This window comes from Echinops telfairi, unplaced genomic scaffold (genome assembly GCF_000313985.2).
Source record: "Echinops telfairi isolate 266 unplaced genomic scaffold, ASM31398v2 ScPeMD7_443;HRSCAF=831, whole genome shotgun sequence".
NCBI classification, from domain to species: domain Eukaryota; kingdom Metazoa; phylum Chordata; class Mammalia; order Afrosoricida; family Tenrecidae; genus Echinops; species Echinops telfairi.
In genome coordinates, this window is record NW_022104341.1 from 82,018,196 (window position 1) to 82,038,739 (window position 20,544).

The 20,544-nt window shown below is 47.1% G+C and overlaps 2 protein-coding genes and 2 pseudogenes across 3 annotated transcripts in view; 1 reads left to right on the forward strand and 3 right to left on the reverse strand.

Moving 5' to 3' along the window:
- Positions 1-2,299: 2,299 nt before the first annotated feature.
- LOC101641693 lies at positions 2,300-2,557 on the reverse strand (annotated as a pseudogene).
- Positions 2,558-7,267: 4,710 nt separating this feature from the next.
- Positions 7,268-20,544, reverse strand: part of LURAP1 (leucine rich adaptor protein 1) — a 14,283-nt gene continuing 1,006 nt past the window's right edge. The window contains exon 2 of the mRNA XM_004699461.2: positions 7,268-12,645. Coding sequence (XP_004699518.1) covers positions 12,136-12,645 — 510 coding nt within the window. The 3' untranslated portion in view covers positions 7,268-12,135. The remainder of the gene's footprint in view (positions 12,646-20,544) is intronic.
- The window catches only part of POMGNT1 (protein O-linked mannose N-acetylglucosaminyltransferase 1 (beta 1,2-)), a 24,450-nt gene continuing 16,463 nt past the window's right edge, over positions 12,558-20,544 (forward strand). The window contains exon 1 of one of the 2 annotated variants that reach the window (XM_045291727.1): positions 12,558-12,639. Coding sequence is in view for 1 of the 2 variants with exons in the window: in XM_045291726.1 (XP_045147661.1) it covers positions 12,629-12,639 (11 nt within the window). In the remaining variant the exon portion in view is untranslated. The remainder of the gene's footprint in view (positions 12,640-20,544) is intronic. The other variant, XM_045291726.1, reaches the window with a different exon arrangement.
- LOC123521863 lies at positions 14,121-15,529 on the reverse strand (annotated as a pseudogene).

Consider the following 20,544-nt stretch of genomic DNA (forward strand, 5'->3'; position numbering starts at 1 on the left):
TCAACAAAGCCCACATGGGAGAAGCACACCAGCCTGTGTGACCATGAGGTGTCGATAGGATCAAGTATGAGGCATCAAACAACAAAGAATCATATCATTATGAATGAGGGACAGTATAGATTGGGGACCCAAAGCCCATCTATAGGCAATTGGACATCCCCTTACAGAAGGGTCGCGGGGAGGAGACAAGCCAGTTAAGGTACAGTATAGCACCAATGAAACACACAATTTTCCTCTAGTTCTCTAATGTTTCCTTCCCCCCACTGTCATGATCCCAAGTCCATCTTACAAATCCAGCTAGACCAGGGGATTTATGCTGGTACAGATCAGAGCTGGAAACACAGGGAATCCAGGACAGAAAACCCCTCAGGAACAACAATGAGAGTAGAGATACCAGGAGGGGAAGGGGAAGGTGAGGGAGAAAGTGGGAACAGATAATGATCTACATATAACCCCCTCCCTGGGGGATGGACAACAGAAAAGTGGGTGAAGGGAGACATCGGACAGTATAAGACATGAAAAAATAATCAAAACTTATAAATTATCAAGGGTTCGTGAGGATAGGCGGGTTGAGGAGGGAGGGGGAAAATGTGGAGCTGATACCAAGGGTTCAAGTGGAAAGCAAATGTTTTGAGAATGATGATGGCAACAAGTGTACAAATGTGCTTGACACAATGGATGGATATATGGATTATGATAAGAGTTGTACAAACCTCCAATAAAATGATTTTTAAAAAAGAGAATAAAGTTGAAAATTTTTAAAAAGAAAAAGCAGTAAGTGGAAAAAATTTAAAAAGCCCTACTCTATATCTTGATAGAAGTGTTGGTTACGTGGCTAACCATTTGTTAAAATTGTAACTAAGATTTGTGTATTTCAACATATATAAATTTTATCTAAAAATAACTAAAAAATGCAACCATGTTTTAGAAACCATGTTTCAGTATTTATATTCAATGAGTAACACCACCCGCACACTACCAAAAAGTTGATTCCGATTCATAGTGACCCTATAGGACATAGTAGAATTGCTCCTTAGGGTTTTCAGAACTGAATCAGATGGGAGCAAACAGTCTCATCTTCCTTCCATACCTGCTGGTGGGTTCCACAGTGCCACCAGATCCTCAGACAGTATTATAGAGGGTGATAGGAGATATTTGTAATGCCAAACATGAACAAGAATGTGTACTATGTGATCAAGCTAATAAGTAATTATGTTAATATGAGTGGAAATAAAAAATTTTCAGCACACGAAAAAGTAATTATGATCCAATAATTTTAAAAATTAAGTAAAGGCTTGCAATTTCAAATTTAGGTTGGAAATATCCAAGAGTACTCTTTTTCCTCTTTCAAAAAATATGCATCTTTTGGTTCTGACTACTGAAAAGGTCTAAAAACGTTGCCAACCAAATATCAGTAAGAACTCCTAGCCCCTGGATGTAGTATTTAAATGCCAGTATCCATCGGGATGAGTTCAAGCTCTTGGAGAATGGTTGGTGTGATGTCTGGGCCAGTCAATTGACCACATGAGCCTGGGGCGGCTCGTGTCTGAAAGCAAGGCGGCACTCACGGCCCAATGGGTTGTGTCGAGAGGATGAAGGCGTTGCTAACGGTGGAAGCCCAGAATCTATTCACAGGGTCCACACTGAATTAAGCTTGCAGTGAAGCCCTCTGACCATAGTTGAGGGGTGTGAACAGCCTGGTCATCACACAGAGAGTACTGTAAGTCAATTATGGCAGCTGTAGTTAGGTTAAAATGTAATATCATTTAAGCACCCTTTTGACCCATCTTAAAATGGTTTCAGTTTAAAAAAACAGTGAAGGGAAATATACGTGGATTAAGCTGTCAGTGAATCCCCTCTGAACATAGACCAGAGATGTAAATAACCTTGTTAGCATGCAGAGGGCATTGGGAAGTTGATTATTGCAGATGCAAGTTAGGTTAAAATGCCACACCTTCAATCTCCTTTTTGACCCATTTCTAATGATAGTTTTTAATGTTTTCTGCTTTCTTCTCTATTGAGAAGTTTTTCACTGCTTTATTTTTAGACAACAAAACCCATTTTATTGCTCGGGGTGAAAGCAGCAGAGATGTGGCCTGGGGACAGAGGTGCCAAAAGCACTTGCCTAGGTGTCCCTGGGGTCTGGGCCTGGGCACCTGGATCTGCTGGCCACTGAAGCCAAGCGCCCCCATCCTGGGAGCTGGGTCCCTCCTCCTCCTCCCAGTAGCCCGGGGGCCGCCTGCAGACTGGTCTTGGACATGGGCTGCCACACTGGAGGTTCCACAGTGGGGGGAGGCCGTCAGGAGGCCTTCTTGGCAGAGGGTACCCGCTTCTTTCCGGAGGCCTGCGGCAGAGCCAGCTTCCTGGGCAGACTGCTGCTGGCTTTCAGCATGACGTCATGTTCGATCTTTTTCCGGATGCCAACCTCCAAGTCCTCCTCGAGCTTTCGTTGCTGCACCACTCGCGCCTTCTTGGGGGCGATGTTTCAGCGCCCTTCCTCGGGCCCCCGGATCCGCTCCGACTTCTGCGCCTGGAACTTGCGTTGTCCCTGCGCCATGGCCCCACATGCACCGGTGGAGGTGGGGCACTTCACTGTTTTACTTTGTTCTTGTTGTTAGTTTTTTGGTTTTTAGAGGCTTTGGGGCATGCTTTTCTGTTGGTGACATGTAGGACAGGTAAATGTAGAGACAGTAACTGGGTAATTGGTTTCTTGGAAGTATAGCAAGCATGGAGGTTGGGGGGAAATGGGGAGCGAATAACGAGTATCAGGATGAAGCAAATGTTTTGAAGGCGATTGTGCGGATCTATAACTCTTCTTACTATAAAGGATTGTATGATATGTGAATCATCTGTCAAAAAACTTAAAAAAAAAAAAAAAGGATATGGAAACCAAGGTCCCTGAGTGATCTAAGTAGTTTGTGCTCAGCGGGTATAAGAATGGCGTGGGGGGAAAGATGGTTGGTAGCAGTGTGGGGTGAAAAGAGGGTCCCCCACAAATCATCACAGGTCCGGTAGGTGCAATTGTACAGCGATAATAAGTAAAGATTATAGTAAAGTCATAGAAAGCAAGAGAGATAGAGGAGAGATTGAATTAATGGAGTCAGACACAATTCATGGTTGCATGCTCACCTCAGCCTCGCTTGGTGGTCCTCATGGGGAGAGGCCGGCTACAAGAGCAGGAGAGCGCCCCCAGGAGTGAGGACCAGGGAGAGCTTCTTCTTTATTGCTAACCAAGCGTTATATCTCTTTAGGGGGACATGATTACAGGTAACCACACGTCACAGGAAGGGGCAGTACAATAGGCATACACATTGTAGGAAGGGGATGTATGATAGGCATAAGCGTAACAGGAAGGGGATGAGCTAGGGGTGTGCCCACAGGAATGGGAAAGTCTAGGGGTATACATGTGACAAGATGGGCAGACCCTACATTCATGATGGCAGCCTAACCTTGGTCGTCCTTGGGCGCGTTTGACCTCTCTGGTGTCTCTTAGAAGGAAACAGACAGCTACTATCCGTATCAGAAGGGAGTGGGCCCTGCTTGTTTTGGGATAAACAGTGGTGTCTGCTTGGTCTAGATGGCTGATAGCTCTTAGGGAGAATGACCCCTAATCTACTCCTGATGACCTCCAAGTGTATAGTCATTCTCAAGCAGCTAAGTCTGGCATATATTTGAGGAGAAAGCTTGAGAGAAATCCTTCTGTTTCCCATAGTAGCAGCACCAAACCTCTTCTAATTTCACAAGGAACAGAGAGAATCAAAATCAATGTCGGCCTAAAGTAATTGCTATGAGGCAAAGGTCAGGTATGCATCCAGCCTCCCACCTTGACCAATCTAATGACAACTGTTCTCCCACAGCACTCTACACGTTCAACTTCTCCGCTGGTGTGGTGATCACTGCAGTGGCCACACAGAATTCACAGACAATACTTAAAATTGCAAAGTTTACTAGGGAAGTTAACTGATTACAATTGAGGATCAGAAATGCTCAGGATACAGTTCTTGCCGGACAAGCTCTTTTCAGCCATGTTCCCTTGGCCTCTTGGCCCTCAGCCCTTTGGCCTCTCAATCCCCAGCTCCTTGACCTCTGCCTAATTTGGGCAAATGTTAGAAAACTCCTTTAGCTCTCAGATTTATAGCCACTTGTGTTCTGCCTTGCTGGGGCTTTATATACAAGAGCAATTGAATATTGAGAAAACATCCCAGCCCAGTCCAGATCAAGTCCATAAATCTGATATTAGCCCATATGTCCGATACCAGTCTATAATTTCCTCTTCAGACTCACACAACACATAATGCTGAGTGCAGGAAGATCACAGGCCAGTGAGTGGAAAGTCTTGTGGGTCCAGAGGCTGTTGAAGCATCTTAGCCCTGGTGTGGATCTCCACATGGCTCCTCCAGCTCCAAGGCTCTGGCTGTCATCAGCGTAGCTCCATCTAGCTTGGCAACGGGAATGTCTCACAGGGCATGTCTGTGTCCTGTGTCCAGCAAGCTATTTATCTCCTTAGTGCCTTCAATGAGGTCATCGAGCTGCGACCTGATTTACAGGGTAGACTCCACCCCTTCGCAAGTTGACAGGAGATTATGTAACTGCCACATTCGTTATTGTTTTTAATGCTGAAAAGCAGAGCTCTTTCCCACTAGTTTCTGCATCCTTTTGTTATTTGTTTTGTTTTTGTTGTTGGTTTGTGACTTTGACGAAAACCCATCTGTTACTGAGTGGAATGGCCTCATAGGGTTTTCTTGGCTCTAATCTTTATGGAAGCAGATGATCAGATCTAGTTCTTTTGCAAAACTGTCAACCTTTTGGTTACCAGGTGCAGTGCAGTGATTTACTTGATAGGGCTCTTCTAGCCATAATTGAGTAGGCATGTGCAAATGTGAGGTGTTTATGGCCCACCAAGAAGATTGGAATCTTTGCTAATAATATAAATAATGTTACCCTTGTGAATAGAGACCAGGTAAATAAAATGGATGGCACCCCAATGTGAGAAGTGGTCAATTTTTCCATCCCACTGAGTTTCAAAGGAACCATCTCAAAGGGGGAAAGGGAGAATCTCACTACCAAAAAAAAAAAAAAAAAACAGGAGTAGCACCCAGCATTTAGATACTGGGATCCTGCAATGAACCTCCTTGATCTAGGAAACAGAACTGTGACAACAGAGAGCAGAGAAGTGGCAAAGAAGCAGAACCAAGAGCAAGATATAGAGCAGTGGGCTTCCTGGTCCACACACAGGGTGGAGTGAGAAAGCATGTGTTGTGTGAGTCTGAAGAGGAAATTATAGACTGGTATTGGACATATGGGCTAAGATCAGATTTATGGACTTGATCTGGACTGGGCTGGGATGTTTTCTCAATATTCAATTGCTCTTGTATATAAAGCTCTTTCTTATACACATATGAGTGTCAATGAATTTGTTTCTCTAGTCAACTCGGACTAACACAAAGAATCTGTGGTTGCTCACATTAAAGAAAAGAGACAGCTGCGTGTGGAGATGCCTCCTCATGTAAGCTCACTGGGCCACATCTGACATATTCGTGCCCAAACAAATGAAACCTGAATGTAGGAAGCTTCTAAACTTAACTGCCCCAAATCAAAGAAAACAGAAACCTATGAAATGCCATCATGAGAATGCAACAATCAAAATCTAGACTGTAGGGAATTCTATAGGACAAATAACATTTTATTCCCCAACCAAAAAAAAAAAAAACCCCAAAAAAGACCAGGGACAAGGATGGAGTGGAACCTATAGAGCCAGTGAGAATGACCTAAAAGATCTTCATCAATCATTGCAGTGCCTGGCTCTTATTTGGATCCTGATTCTCACAACTTTTTAATTTTTATAGGTTATCAGAGAATTGGGAACATTTACACACCAACTCTATTTGATTATACAGATGTGGGTTTTTTTAGGTGTTATAATGGCAATGCATATTTAGATCTCTTAGAGATGAATACTGAAATGTTTACAGCTACATTGGGATGCTATCTGGTTTCGCTGCAAAATAATCTCAGGTGAGGGAGAGAGTAGAACTGGACTGTTGAATAAGGAAATAAATAACCCGAGATTGGTTATCAATTGCTAAGTATTGACACTGGGTGATAGGTACATGGTGATTCATTACATTATTTTCTCTGCTTTTGCATTATGATTAAAGTCTTATATAACAGAGCACACATATCACTGCAAGTGATTAAAGGGAACTGAATAGATAAAAACTGAAAGTTCATAACTAAAGTTTACAACCAGAGGGAGAAGCAGAACCAAGCTTCCGAAGACCGCTAGCTGTTGCTAGCACACCACCATACTACTCTGGAAGCTAGACACAAGGAAAGAGAATTACGCATCCATCTCGCCATCTGGTATGAACTTTATTTTAGGATAGCTAAATGGTCGACACAATATAGATCTTTCTGCGTAGAATTTCGTTATTAAATAAGGAATGGTAACATGAGTTAATCACCGTTTTTTAATCCCTAATGAAATACAACTCAGAGGGCTCATCGATGATGGTAACACCACTTGATGGAAGGCTGACTCCAAACATGAGGGTGTCACTGCTGGCCCGGGGCCTGCCCGACCCCCCATGCCCACCAGGCGCCATGGGGTGTGCTCTCCACACTTGCACTTGCGCAGCCACCTGCGAGCTGGTCCGGAAGCTGCGGCCCTGGGGGTTTTCTTAATTTATTTCATCCGGGTTGTGCTCCAGCCCCAACAGGGAGATCTCTGGGAACAGGGAGATCTCCGGGAACAGGTCCTAGGTCTGACTTGTCCCTGTCTGGCACTTAGGCCACAGCCCCTGGGCTGGCATGCCTCCCGGACTGCTGAGGCCAGGCCCAAATCTGGGAGACAGGAGTGGCTTCCGGCCCTCATGCGCCCATTATGTCCTACTGCCACCACTCCCCACCCCCACCCCCACTGCCCATCCACCCACCCAAGACCCCCACTTAGCACTTGTCCTTCATAGAGGCTTCTGTTTCCGCTGGGCTTAGCGCCCACCCCACCCAGGCTGGCCCTTCTGAAGGGGGCCCAACCCTCCACGCCGCTGTAGGCCACCCATGTTGCTCCCTGGCGGTTTTTGACAACATTCAACTTTAGTATTTTTATTATAATATGAAGCTCGTCCTTCAAATTCTTCAATAAACACAGCTTTTCAAGTTAAAAAAAAAAAAAAGACTCATCACTAAATAGTGGAAGGAGGCAGAGGCCCAAAGCGGGTGTAGAAGAGAGCTGGTCAACCAGGAACAAACACACTGGATTGTTGAATATGTGAAAATAAACCTTTAATGTGTTAAATCACTGAGATATGGGGGCAGCTCATTACAGAAATTCGATTATGTAAAAGTATATCATTTATATGTTAAAACATGTAAGTGCATCAATATTAAATGTTTTTTCCAAAGATACACATACACACATACTCAAAACTATATACGCATGGGAAAGGAATGCAAACAGGAATCAAGGATCAAAAGAAGAAAAGTAAACCAGAGCACAAGCAGCTCAGCACCTTTTCCTAAAACTAAAAGGTAAAATGCGCCACAATGTGTACCTTGGATATAAGCTCTATGTGCTGTTTTTTTAATTCCTGTGGATGAAAATGCATTGAAATCCTACCAACCTGAATATGTAAATTGGGAATAAAATAAATGCTGAGTGGCAATTAAAAAGTAATAAGAAAATCAGAAAGCTCTAGTATCAACTGTCAAGAGTTTCTGTGCTTTCAGGAAGATGACTTAACTAAAACTTTTTTTTTTTAACTAAAACTTTTTAAACAAGAATTTTTTTTAAAGACAACTAATCTACCCTTTCCAAAGTGTCCACGTTAGTTTGCTGCGTGCGGGAGCCAGAGCACAGAATGGTTCCGGAGAGGAGGCAGTGGTGAACACAAAGCCTATTGGAATTGTCACAGGAAGGGCCCAGACCTGAAGGGGCCACTAGTAATAATTAAGAATTTCTCCCAACTGCTCTCCCTAGCATCACCAGCATATGAAGCACTTGAGGTTGTTAGACATGAGACCCCCCTCTTGGCACCATCCCTCTCATTCTGGGTTTGGGGGCAATCTCCGGCCCAACTTTCATCCCTGCCTGTGATAGGCTGAAACATGCGTCCCATCCCCAGAGCAATCCACGTTAAGTCACCTTATATGGCAAAAGGGATTATGAATTAAGGATCTCAAGATGGGGAAGGGGGGAGTGGGGCTAACCCTGGATTATTCCAGTAGGCCCAATGTAGTCACCAAGGCCTTCATAAAAGAGAAGCAGTACAGGTGGATCAAAAGATAACAGGAGCAGTCAAAAAGGAGAGAATTACTGAATTGGCAAATGCTTTGTTGGATATTTTCACAATTAAAATAAGAAGATGCTACATACACGGTTGGCTTTGAAGGCAAGGGGAAAGGACTGTAAACCAAGGAAGACCTTGCACCTGCCTACTCACGTGGGCCTGTCTCCTTGACGCGCCCAGCCCCGCCAGACCTCTACAGCTACCATGCCTTATCTCTTATCTCTGTCTCTACTCCCCACGCCCTGGCAAAGTGCTCCCCCGGAACACATCTTCAACACCCCTTTTTCATCTCTTCTCTTGCCTCTCTGCTCTCTCTCTTGTCCTACTTTCTTTCTCTTTGAGCTCCCCAACTGCGCTGACATAAGACAGGCTAAATTAACAGGAGAACTGAGCCCTAGCCAGCCATTCCGGTAGCAGGGAGCGAGGACGAAGGATGTGTGTCCACTGGGGTTGTCTGACACTTCACTGGAGTCTAAGGGATTAGGGGAGGACACCCAGACCTACCAGGAGTTTCCTGGCAGTCCCAGTCACCCCACCTCTCCAGCGAGCACCTTCAGGTGCCTACTCAGTTGACCTGATACCCCAACCCTGGTGGCCCCATCTGGAGTCCCAAGTCTCAGAGTTCCTGGCCTCCAGTCCGGTCAGGGTATCCATGGGAATGGAATGAGGAGCTCTGCTCCCAGCAGGCCCGGGTCGACTAGCGCACCTGTCCCTTTCACGGATAATGTTTGATCTGGCATGAATTTCCCTTGTCTACTGTCTACTGTCCAGAAGAGTGCGTCCCACCCCCGTCTGGACCCAGGCTCTCTTTTCTCAGCACCCAAAGACTGAGCTACCTCTCAGGGTGGCATGAGAACCCGACTGTAAGAAAACTGGTTTCAGTCCCTTTATGTTGGTGGGCAATCTGGCTAACTAGATGGAGCTGGGGGGGTGGCAAGGCATAAGATGGGGGTTCCTTCACCTGGGCATTGCTACTGCTTTATAATGGATTACCCTGGACAAGTTCCTGCCCTATTGGGCACTGAGGAATACACTGGTCTTATTTGAACTTGGAGGTTCCACTCAGCCCTCTCCCCTGGAGTTGGGGATTCCACGAGGAAGAGGAAAAGGTCAGAGGTTCACACCCACCAGCAGCTTCTTGAGAACTAACAGCCCAGCCATCTGCTCCCATAAAGATTACACCCTAGGAAACCAAACCCTCTGTTTCATAGGATTCCTGGGAATCCCGAACTCCACAGCAGACAACACCCCTGGCAATGGCACACAATGACCACTAGATGGCGAGCATCTTCTTCACTTAGACTCAGGTTGGGCAACTTCACCAACCAGACAGCTTCTAAAAGGAAAACTGAGGCTTCCTCTCCTGGGATAGAGATTAGATCCTCTCCACAGCAGAGATTAGAACAGGGTATTCAAATTCCCAGCATAGCGGGAGGTCAGAGCCCCAGGCCCAGGAGGGGTAGTAAGGAAAGGAGAGACTGAGAATATAATACTTTGGAGAATTCCCCCATTTTCAGCAGAGGAGTGAAAACCGTGTCTTTAGGGGTGGCAAAGATTGACAGTATGCCCCAGAAAGTCTGGCATGGAGCTTGTTAAAACAAAACTTTGGGGGTTTAGGGGAAGTAGGGGCAATCACCTGGACTTCCTTCTTTTCCTCAGCACAGACTGCAAAGTGGGGATATGGGAGGGGGGGGGGTATAAAAGAGCATGCTGTTAATCAAAACCCTAGAAATAGGACAAAATTGAAGATTTAGTTTGCTTGAAATCCAAAATGGAGTTTTCTGTAGCAGCATGCATCAGCCCCCTCCCTTGCAGTACAAACTCCTTTGAAGCTGAAATAGTAGGACCATCTTCTGACTAGGATGCTGTAAACAGGCCATTGGGACAGGTAACCAGGCATGAAGTGCCCACACCCCCCCGCCCCCCTTTTTAGGTAAGCAGTGGAGCAGGGGATGGTGGTTTGGTACATGTTAAACTCCTGCTAAACATAACCCTTGGGGGCGGGGTGTGTGTGGAATATACATACAGCGAATTGTTTCCTGGGATCATTACACAACCTCCTTTTGTCACATAGTTGGGTGTAAATAACCTGCTCGATTTCCTTGGATTCTCAGAGCAGTTTAGAGGTAGCAAGCCCCACTCTTGCCTTCTGTCTCAGGCTTGTAGAATAAGCTTAGTTTCTTGAATCAGCTGAAACAGTGAAAGGAAATCCCAGACCCTTCTTCCTGGCAGGATTTGGAGAAGAGCCCCAAAGATGGGCACTGTGACTAAAGACCACCTGACATCCTTTTCTTTCCTTTTTAGCCTTTCGTTTAGGTTTTGGTTTATCTGTTTTTTGCCAATTAATAGTTCTTGGCCAGGAATTTAGTTTCAGGGCCTCTGGGGAAAACAAGAACTGCCAAATGGGGCAATTATCTGGGATTCAAAGAGTCAATTTTCAAGCCTTCAGCCTTAGCCTAGTCCCTCACCCAGCTTCTCTATGCCGGTCCCTTCTCTGGGCCCCAGGTTGGCAGTGTCCCTGAATTTCTCCCTTGGTGTAATTCACTAGGGCCCTGGGACCCACGCCCAGAGCCAGGCCCCTGCTCCCTTCACCAGGTCTCAGGAGTCTCGGGCTTCCTCTAGAGGAGGAAAGAAGCCTTTCTCTCCCTCCCTCCCCAGGAGCTCCTGTGGGCGCAGGGACCAAAGAACTTTTGTCTTTCCATGCCACGCCCCCATTGTTCCCCAGACAAGGGGATTCCTTGTGTCCCAGCCTGCAGTAGGCATCCATGTGCCCAAGTGGTGGAAGGCTTGGAGCTGGGTGGAGGAAGGAGAATCACAGGATCAGAGAACAATGTCCTCTCATCTGAAATTGTGACGTACTCCCCCAGACCTGAGACCCCCAGCAAAAGGTCAGACGTCTGAAGAGAAAGCTGAGAGGGCTGTATGTCCTGGTCAACCTATTTGGGGCAGAAGACAAGGACAGGGCAACCCAGGGCCTGGGGAAGACAGGGACCTGTGGCAGGGCCAGGCCACAGGGTTTGATTGAGAAGAGATGGTAGAGCACCCCTTCAGACCTCCTCCCCCACCAGCCTCCCTCCCTCAAAGCACAGGGCGAGGCGCAGAAGACAAGGATGCAGCCCCGGGGAAAGGAGAGAGCCTGTAGATGAAATGAGACCACTGATCAAGAAGTAACCTTTCTGAAAACAAGAACAGGCAGCTGTGAGAAAGTGAGAAAACTTCCTGCCCGAAGGGGCCAGGGTTTCCGGTCACCAAAAGTAATGGTCTGATGTCACCCAGCAGCAGCAAGGGCTCCTGCCACCTCTTTACTCATCTGTCACTGACCAAGGACTGTTCCAGAGGAAGTGGTAATCCCTCTTGGCAGGAAATGACATCACTCCACAGACAGGAACGGTGGTTAACTCACTCAAAAGGCCTCTGGGAGGGCTACTCCATGGAGGGTTAGTCCTGCATGTCTCTTTCTTCAGTCACCGCCCACCTTAGCCGGGAGTGGGCTCAATGGTCTAGACCTGGGGTAAGGTAACCACACCTGCCTCTTCACCAGGGCCCCCCTAGCAATCCTAAATTCCTCAAATCCTTACCAGAGTGGGAGGGGTGCAGGTGGGGCTAGGGCCACTCCAGACACTGGAGGCCCTGCCTCTTGGGTCAATGTCTCTAAGGAAATGGTGGTAGGGACTCATAACTGAGGGGTGAAGGCCAGGGGCTCCTCAGGGACCAAGGAGATGGTGAGGCCAGGTTTCCATGGTAACCACAGAGTACACACATCAAGGCAACGGCTTACTAGCCTCAGACTCTTAGAGAGTTTTAAGGGAGAGCAGAGCTCAGAGATAAGAGAAACCACAGGAGATGTTTACAAAAAGGTCACGTCATCCTGGCACTGGCCCCAGTACCAATGGGTCTCAAAGCCCAGCTTGACACTCCCGTCCTCTGGTGGCACAGGCAGCCCCTCCCCTGGGGACTTCCACCCAGCTTTCAATCCTTCCAGCCTGGTAGCTGTCAGGCCCACCTCAGTTCGTGCCCTCTCCCCACCGGGAATAACCCTCGCCCAGTCCATCTCTGGCGGGGGAGCTCCCAGGGGGCCCTGTTCATCCAGCTCGCTGGGGGCCACCGTGTCCAGGAAGCTGCCGATGGAGACACTGTCCAGGCGATCAGTGGAGCCCATGTCTGGCAGGCTGTCCCAGCTGCCCCGTCGCGAACGGCCTGGGCTCCCGCCTGTCAGGCTATATTGGCTGCTGGTGAGGCTGCTACAGTGGCTGGTCAACGTCCCGCGCTCCTCTAAGAGCCAGCGCACCGCCTCAATACCCTCATTCAGGGTCACCAGCTGCTGCAGGATCTGCACATCGATGGCACGCAGGTAAGCCTGGGGGAGTGGGAGAAAAGGTTAGCAGAGGTCTGGGCCATGTGCTTCCAGTATTTCCGGAGGCCCTCACCTTATGGCCTACCCAGCTGAACTTCACTTTGAAGAAACCTGGGACTAGAAAGGTCTGGAAGTGTGGGTTTGGGGGTACTAGGTATTGAATCAGGGGGTCCAGGTTGACCAGTAAGTCTGTTAGCCAAAGCACACCCTGACAAGGAACCAGGTGTTAATTGGGAAGTAGACTGTGCTAAAAGGAGGCAGGGGCTGGGGAACCGAGCGAGAGCCAGCCTGGGTCCCCAGCCTCTTCAGGGTGTTGGTAGTAGGTGCCCAGGGAAAGGAGAGCTGGCCAGACCACAGTTAACAGAAAATTCCATCTGGGCTGGGAATACGTTTGCTTTACTGGGCAATCTCTCGGGTCCTGTACAACTAAGCGTCCCTGAGTTACCATCCTCAAGCACAAGTCTGAGCCTGTCCTTTCCCTGTTCAAGAGGCTTTATGGGTTTTCTGCTGCTCTTAGAGAATGAAATCTAAACACTTTAGCAGCCGGCATTTAAAAGCCTGTCATAATACAGCTCTGACTCACCTCTTCAGCTTCACCTTGAGCACATTTTCCTCTAACCCCAAGGTCCTGCCATATATCATTTTTAAGATGGTTTTAATTTTAAAACCACCTCAATTAAAGAGGCAAACTGTTCTATAAGGTCTATTATAAAAAAAGAACAGTTCATCCAATCTTAAATCCCACTTCCCAGAGACAACTGTTTCATGTGTGAGTTCTTCTTTTCACATCCACCTCCTAATCTCTAAATACCATAGATACGCGTGTAGAAGCTGAGTTTTTCAGCACATTTTTAATGCAGTTTTTGTGGTAAAATTAGGTACCTTGGCTGATATTTGGGTCGGCTTACACTTGAGTATGTACGGTAACATGTTTACATCACTACTTCTTGATTTTTCCACTTTGGGAATTTTCTCCCCCCCCCCTTTCCTAACATAACAGTTTATTGGCATATAATTCACATATCACACAATTAAATGGTTCAATTGCATCAAAAATACTTGTACAATCATCACCACAGTCGGTTTGAGAACATTTTCTTCACTCTTATACTCATTGTTATTAGATCCTCATTTCCCCCACTCCTCAACCTCCCCTGCTATGCCCCCAAGGAACCATTAATCGAGTGACTGTCTCTGTAGAGTTAGCTATTCTGGACTTCATATACAGAAAAACATTAATTAAAAAAAAAGCAAATACTGGAGGGGAGGGGAGGGAGGGGAAAAAAGAGGAGCTTATACCAAGGCCTCAAGTAGAAAGAAAAATGTTTTGGAAATGTTGATGGCAACCGATGTACAAGTGTCCTTAATACAATGGAATGATTGATTGTCATAAGATTTGTAAGAGCCTCCCCAATAAAATGATTAATAATAATTTTTAAAACACAATAATAACAAGGTAAAACTGACAGAATCCTCAGTCGAAAAGAAAGCAGTAAATTATAAAAACTAGAACGAATTTAAATGGATCCTAAGAGAGATTAGTTAGGCTTGCGAATTGTCCGGGAACTCCCGCACTGCAGAAGATTCGGATGTGCCTCTTTCAGCACGCTGCCAACTCTCCTGCCACACAGAGCCCAGCTCACAATCCCATCCTGCTCACACGGACAATGGAACCATGCCGTGTAAGACCTGGAATGCCATTCCCAGCTCTTCGGTCAGCTAAGTACTTTACTTGCTCACACGTTTTCATTTTCCTTAGTTGTCGTTGTTTAATTTGCTAGGACTACCACTAATTAATCCCACTTAAAAAAAGAAATCCATTGCCATCAAATGTATTCCGACTCATAGTGACCTCGCGGGGCAGAGTAGAACTACCCCATTCGGTTTCCAAGGCTGCACAGCTTTTTTTTTTTTACATGCATGGTTAGTGTTTTAGTTTTTGAAGAATGGTTCTAAAACATCACACTACATCAGGTTGAAAGGTAAAGTTTAAAATCGACCGTTTTATAAGGATAAGTTATAACATATGTAATGATGGCTCACTCTACAAAATCTTGATCTCAGAGCATATGATACACCTCGTTGGCAGGAGCACCAGGTGTTCCAAACCAGCCAGTCATCATTTTTCTCTTGTCTGCATAGACTTCTCCTTAGCTGCCTTCTGCTTTTGATGCATGATCTCACAATCCCTCTGCTTCCTCTGAGAGGCCGTCAAGCGACCCTCTTCTTTTTCCCTTGCTAATCTCCTGGGTTTTCTTCATGTTTTTCTGGCGGGCCAGTTCTCTTTGATTTCCACGGGCCATGAACAGAGCCTGGGAGAGAGCATCTCAAGGGTTCCCTGGCACCACCCGCCGACCAGGAAGGCAGCAGCCGTCCAAGGCTGCACATCTTGACAGGAGCGGACTGTCTCACATCTTGTGGGAGGGACTAGCGAATTTGAACCGCGCATTTGAAGGATTTGAACTGAGAGAGCTTTGGGTTAAGCAGCTGAGCATTCAGCCCCGGTATCACCAGGGCTCCTCACCAACCCCACGCCCTCCCTCAGGTGTCCAGGTTCTTCGCTTTCTCCTTGGAGAACTTCCTTGGGTGACCTTCTGATGCGATCCCCTCTGTCCTCTGCACAGATGGCTTCTGAGGGGCTCCCTTCACCGTCATCTTGGGGATGGGAGTCCCTTTGCCACTCTCCTGAGTCGGGTCCCTATTTCCTGGGAATCTCAGGTCTTGCTCTTTCTTGATTTACTTCTCTAGGAGCTTCCAGAGGAAGTCTGTACAGGAGATCAATTTGTTGACGCCTTGCATGTTTAAGAATGTTACTCTACCCTCACACTAATGGTAGTTTGACCAGGTTTGGGATTTTAGTATGAAAATATTGGGGTTTTTTCCCCTCAGCATTTAAGATACTATTTGAATTTCCAGTAATATATATATTTTTAAATCATTTTATTGGGGGCTCATACAATTCTTATCACAATCTATACATATATCCATTGTTGTCAAGCACATATGTACATTTGTTGCCCTCATCCTTCTCAAAACATTTGCCTTCTACTTGAGCCCATAATATCAGCTGCTCATTTCCCCCTCCCTCCTCACTTCCCTTCTCTCATGAACCCTTCATAATTCATAAATCATTATTATTTTGTCATGTTACACTGTCTGACGTCTCCCCTCACCCTCTTCTCTGCTGTCCATCCCCAGGTAGGAGGCTATACGTAGATTCTTGTAATCAGTTCCCCCTTTCTACCCCACATTCCCTCTACCCGTCAGGCATCGCCACTCTCACCACTGGTCCTGAAGGAGTCATCTGTCCTGGGTTCCCTGTGTTTCCCAGTAATATACTTTTAAAAGTCAGATGCTATTCTGATTCCTGACCTTCTCCATTGCTCCTGTCTGTATTTTTAGGTTCCTCTCCTTGTTGCTATTTTCTAAGTTTTACAGTGAGTGACTTGCCGACGTGGGTCTGTTTCATACTAATTATTGGCTTCTTCATAGGCCCTTTTATTTTGTAACTGTTTCCTGTGAATTGGCTGAAGGTGTACAAATCATCCGCAGTTGGCTTCATCTCATACTCACAGTACCCCCAGTAGTGAACATTAGCCCCTACACCCTAAGACCAGAAGAACGCCCAACACCCTTTATCCCGCTTCCTCCCCGGATTTCCTGCTTCTCGTCCTCCTCCTTTCCTAATTTGGTCCCTATGTAAATGCTGTCCTTTGGCTGTCCCACACTCACTGTCTGACTCATAGCAACCCGATAGGGCAGGGTAGAACTGCCCCACTGAATTTCTGAGACTGTAACTCTTTACGGAATGGAAAGCCTCATCTTTCTCCCTCAAGGCAACTAGTGGTTTTGAACTGCTGACCTTGCAGTTAGCAGTCCAATTCATAACCACTATGCCACCAGGGTTCCTACCTTCTGTTACAGAGAGTATAATGTAATAAGCAAGGCTTTCAGGATTCTGGAAGGATGGGGGGAGTGTTTTGTATATCTAGTACATTTTAGATCCATCCCCTCATCCTCATCTGTGCTTGGTGTCTTCTAACCTGGGAGCTGCCAGCACCTGGTTGCACAGTTCGGAAAGCGATTTTTAAACTGACTTTCAACCTGCTGCTTCATTTTCAGTCCCTCCCTCACATCCAGTTCCAGAAATACCTGGTGCTTATAATTCCTAAAATTTCGAGGCCTTATATAATGTAAGATGTTTTGATTTTCAATTTTTCCCTCTGCTGGTTTGGGATTCAGGTTGGTTTTTTTTAAATCTGTAATGTTAGTTACCACTCACTCTTGCTTCTGCTTTTCAGTTTCCAAAATTTTGTTCCTAGAATCTTCTCTCTACTCTCCTTATCGTCATGGTGCCTGACCTTTCCAAAGAACCATGTATTTGTATTTTGCTGGAATTTTAGAAGAGAATGGAAGTTAATGCATTGCTCCATCTGACATCTTTTTTTTTTAGTCTGACATCTAAACTGAGATTTCCAGACTCGATTCATTCTACAAGTGTCCCCTCTAGGCTAGGAAACCTTCCCTGCCCTTCCTCAAGAGAGAATTGATCCATTCTGTAATGGAACAGACATTTACTAAAGGTTCCCTATAGGCCTGGCAAGAAGAGCTCTGGGAGTATAGGGGGTTATGTGATGGGCTGCTAACTGCAAGGTCAGTAGTTCAAAACCACCAGCTACACTCAGGCAGAAAGATAAGGCTTTCTACTCTTGTAAACAGTTACAGTCTCTGAAACCCACAGGGATAGTTCTACCCAGCTCTGTAGGGTTGCTCTGAGTCAGCACTGCCTTGATGGCAATGAGAGTTTTTATAGGCCTGGCAAAGGAACCCTGGTAGCCCAGCGGGTTACACACTGGGCTGCTAACTGCAAGGTCAGCAGTTCAAAGCCACCAGCTAAGATGAAGCTTTCTACTCCCATCAAGAGTTAGAGTCTCAGAAATCCACAGGAGCAGTTCTACCCTGGCCTGTAGGGTCACTATGAGTCGGCATCTACTCAATGGCAGTGAGTGGGGGATAGATCTAGAGGGCGGTCAATGAAGGAAGAAAAGATAGCATTTCTTGCCCTCGAAGGGTGCACAGTCTAGTGGGTAAAGTAAGACAATGAAACAAGTTAGACTCAAAATACAGTGTAATGCCCTGTTAGGGGAAACAATTGCTCCACAGGGACCATAAGTACCTAGAGGACAGGCTTTGTGGAATAAAGGGCATACCCCGAGACTTGGGAGTTAAGGAGGTCTGAGGAAAAGAGGTGGAGAAGCCATTTCAACTAGCAAAGGTTCCCAAGCTTATTTGGGCTACCTCCCCCTTTTCAGAGAACAAATCAACAAAAACTCAGCACCACCACCCCTCCCCCAGCAACGAAAAACTTTTGTGCCCATAATCCAGGAGAAAGTTTAGGCATCTGCTTTTGTGGTCCTGCCACACACACACACACACACACACACACAGTTTGAGCGCTTGGAAACACTGAGCTAGAGTGAACACCAGGGATCCCCCTCCAGAGTGGTCTTTCTGGAGCATAAGCCCAACCACGTCACTCTTTCGGGAGGACCTTCCTGGGTTCCAACAGCTCTATCAACCTATACTAGAGTTGTTAGTGTATCTCTCACCCTCTCTTAAGAGAAAAAGAAACACCTCATTCACACGATCCCTTTGGAAACAAGGAAGGGGGTAAGCAGTTAGCGAGAGAGGCAGTGTCAGAGGCCACTCCAACTTGAATCACCCTGTCCCCTCCCTCCACATGCACAGTTCAGCCTTGGGAATGCTGGGGCAAGGCTTCCTCGTTGCTCTATCCAAATCAGGCCTTTCATAGCCCACCCCAAGCATCCTGACTGTGGGTTGAGATCCTTAGATTACATTTACAAGCAGGGCCTTGGGAGAGCTAGTTCCAATGCCCATCCCCAGAGGGAGAAAAACTGAGGCTGGAAGAAAGCCAGATCCTGCTCACAATCACAAAGTCATTCAGGAGTCGAGCCGCATCTCCAACCCCTGTCTTTACCCTCCTGGCCTACAGCTTTTCCTTAAGCTGCTCTGTGGGGGTGGGTTGTCATAGAAATAGTTATTTGGGTGGGAGGACAATTGGGGAGGTTGCTATTGTTTCTCCTTCCTACTTATCCCAGCCTTTGGCTGGTTCTCACAACCCTCCACTAGAGGGAAGTGGTAGAGCTGACCTTGGCCTCAAGGGCAGGCCTGCCCTTCCCTGCAAGAACAGCTGGGAAGGGGGCAGATGAAGGACTTGGACTTAGAGGACATGCATAGACCAGTCCTGTCATCAGGACTCCAAGGGAAACTCCACTCCCGACTTCTTGTTTGTTGTGGGCCCACGCCAGTGGTCAAGGCAGAGTGTATAAAGGGACCACTATGGCGCTGGAATGTGGACAGGCTGCTGCCACCCAAGGGCCCCTGCCCTGAGCCCAGGCCCCTCTCTGGGGCCTATTCAGCAGCCCGTCCAGTGCTGGGTGGGCCTGAGGCGCCTACAGCCAAGAGCCCACTCTGGGAGTTGCTGGCCTCTATTTTTTAAGCAGGTAAATTTTTTAACCAAAAAAATAAAAATCAGATCTTCATTTTTTAAACCATGATGAACTTTGGAAATGAGAGAGAGAGGGCTGAGACTTTCCCAGCCAGAACCCAGGGGGTCCTCCTTCCCCACAGGGGTTCTCTCCCTGGCAGCAGCCGGGCTCACATTCTGGGATTCCCTTTCAGCCAGGCTCAAGCCCGTACCCCGTTCACCTGCGTGGAGATGCTGCCGTTGGTGGCAGCTCTTTTCGTGAGTGCTTCTTCTTTTGTATGTGTCCCGTGTTTGTCGTGTCGAATAAAGAGGAGTGTACATACAAAAATAATAATAATAAAGGGACCACTAACACCCCGACCTGAGGAGAGGGAAAAGAATGGGGGTAACCATCCATGTCTGAGCTCCCAGAAGACTCCCTTCCTCTGCCTCTGGCCAGACAACCCAGTCAACACAGAGAAATCAGAAGGAAAACGTACCCCCTTTGTAGTTCCCACACGTTGTCCCCACCAAAGGCAGAAAAGTGTGGGAGCCAGAGAGACCAAGCGAGCTTTCTTGGCCGACACCTGGTTCTCGGGCAAGCAAGCCGCTGAGCACCTCTGAGAGAGTTGATAGGGAAAATTGTGATTATTTCTCTCTTCGCCCACATGACATACATAAATGATCTGATGCCAAGTAGGTGTCCACAGTTGGTTGCGATGTGGCATCCAGTCAGACTACCTGAGTTCAAACCCTGCCTCTGTGGTTTCCTTTTTGTATGACCTTGAGCAGTCACTTAACCTCACTGTGCCTCAGTTTCTGCATCTATGAACCACCACTGGTGTGAGAGGGCTGCTTGGAAATGAAGAGAACAGCTTGTAGAGTACTACGTGATTCCTAGAACATGCAATCAGTATGTGAGTTTTAATTTGTATGATGAGGCAAAATCAAGTCTCCCCATGCCTACTCCCCAACCCCCACCCCCACCAACTCACTCACTCACATCCACCCGGCCTGTGGGCACAGTCACAGCCCTGCTCTGTGGTGTTTGGTGTTCACCTTAACCTTCAAGGCCAAGTACACGGGAGGGAGTCAAGTCCTTCTCCCCTCCCCACCTTCCCTGGCTGCTCGGCCCACCAGGCTCTCCTCCCAGCCTCTCCAGAGATAACCTTTACTGGTCTGGGAGCTCCATGATCTCATTCCGCACACACACCCTCCACCAACCCATCCCTCACAGCACAGCCTGGCACAGAGCTAGGCACACAGCGGGACGCCAGGAAGACCTATTCGCTGACACACTCACTGTGGGTCTGGGCCAAAGAACAGTTGGCAATTCCTCAGGTCCCAGAATGGACTGCGGTGTGGTGGCAGGTGGCAGGTGTCCTTTAGGCTCCAAATCTCACCCAGCTACCTTA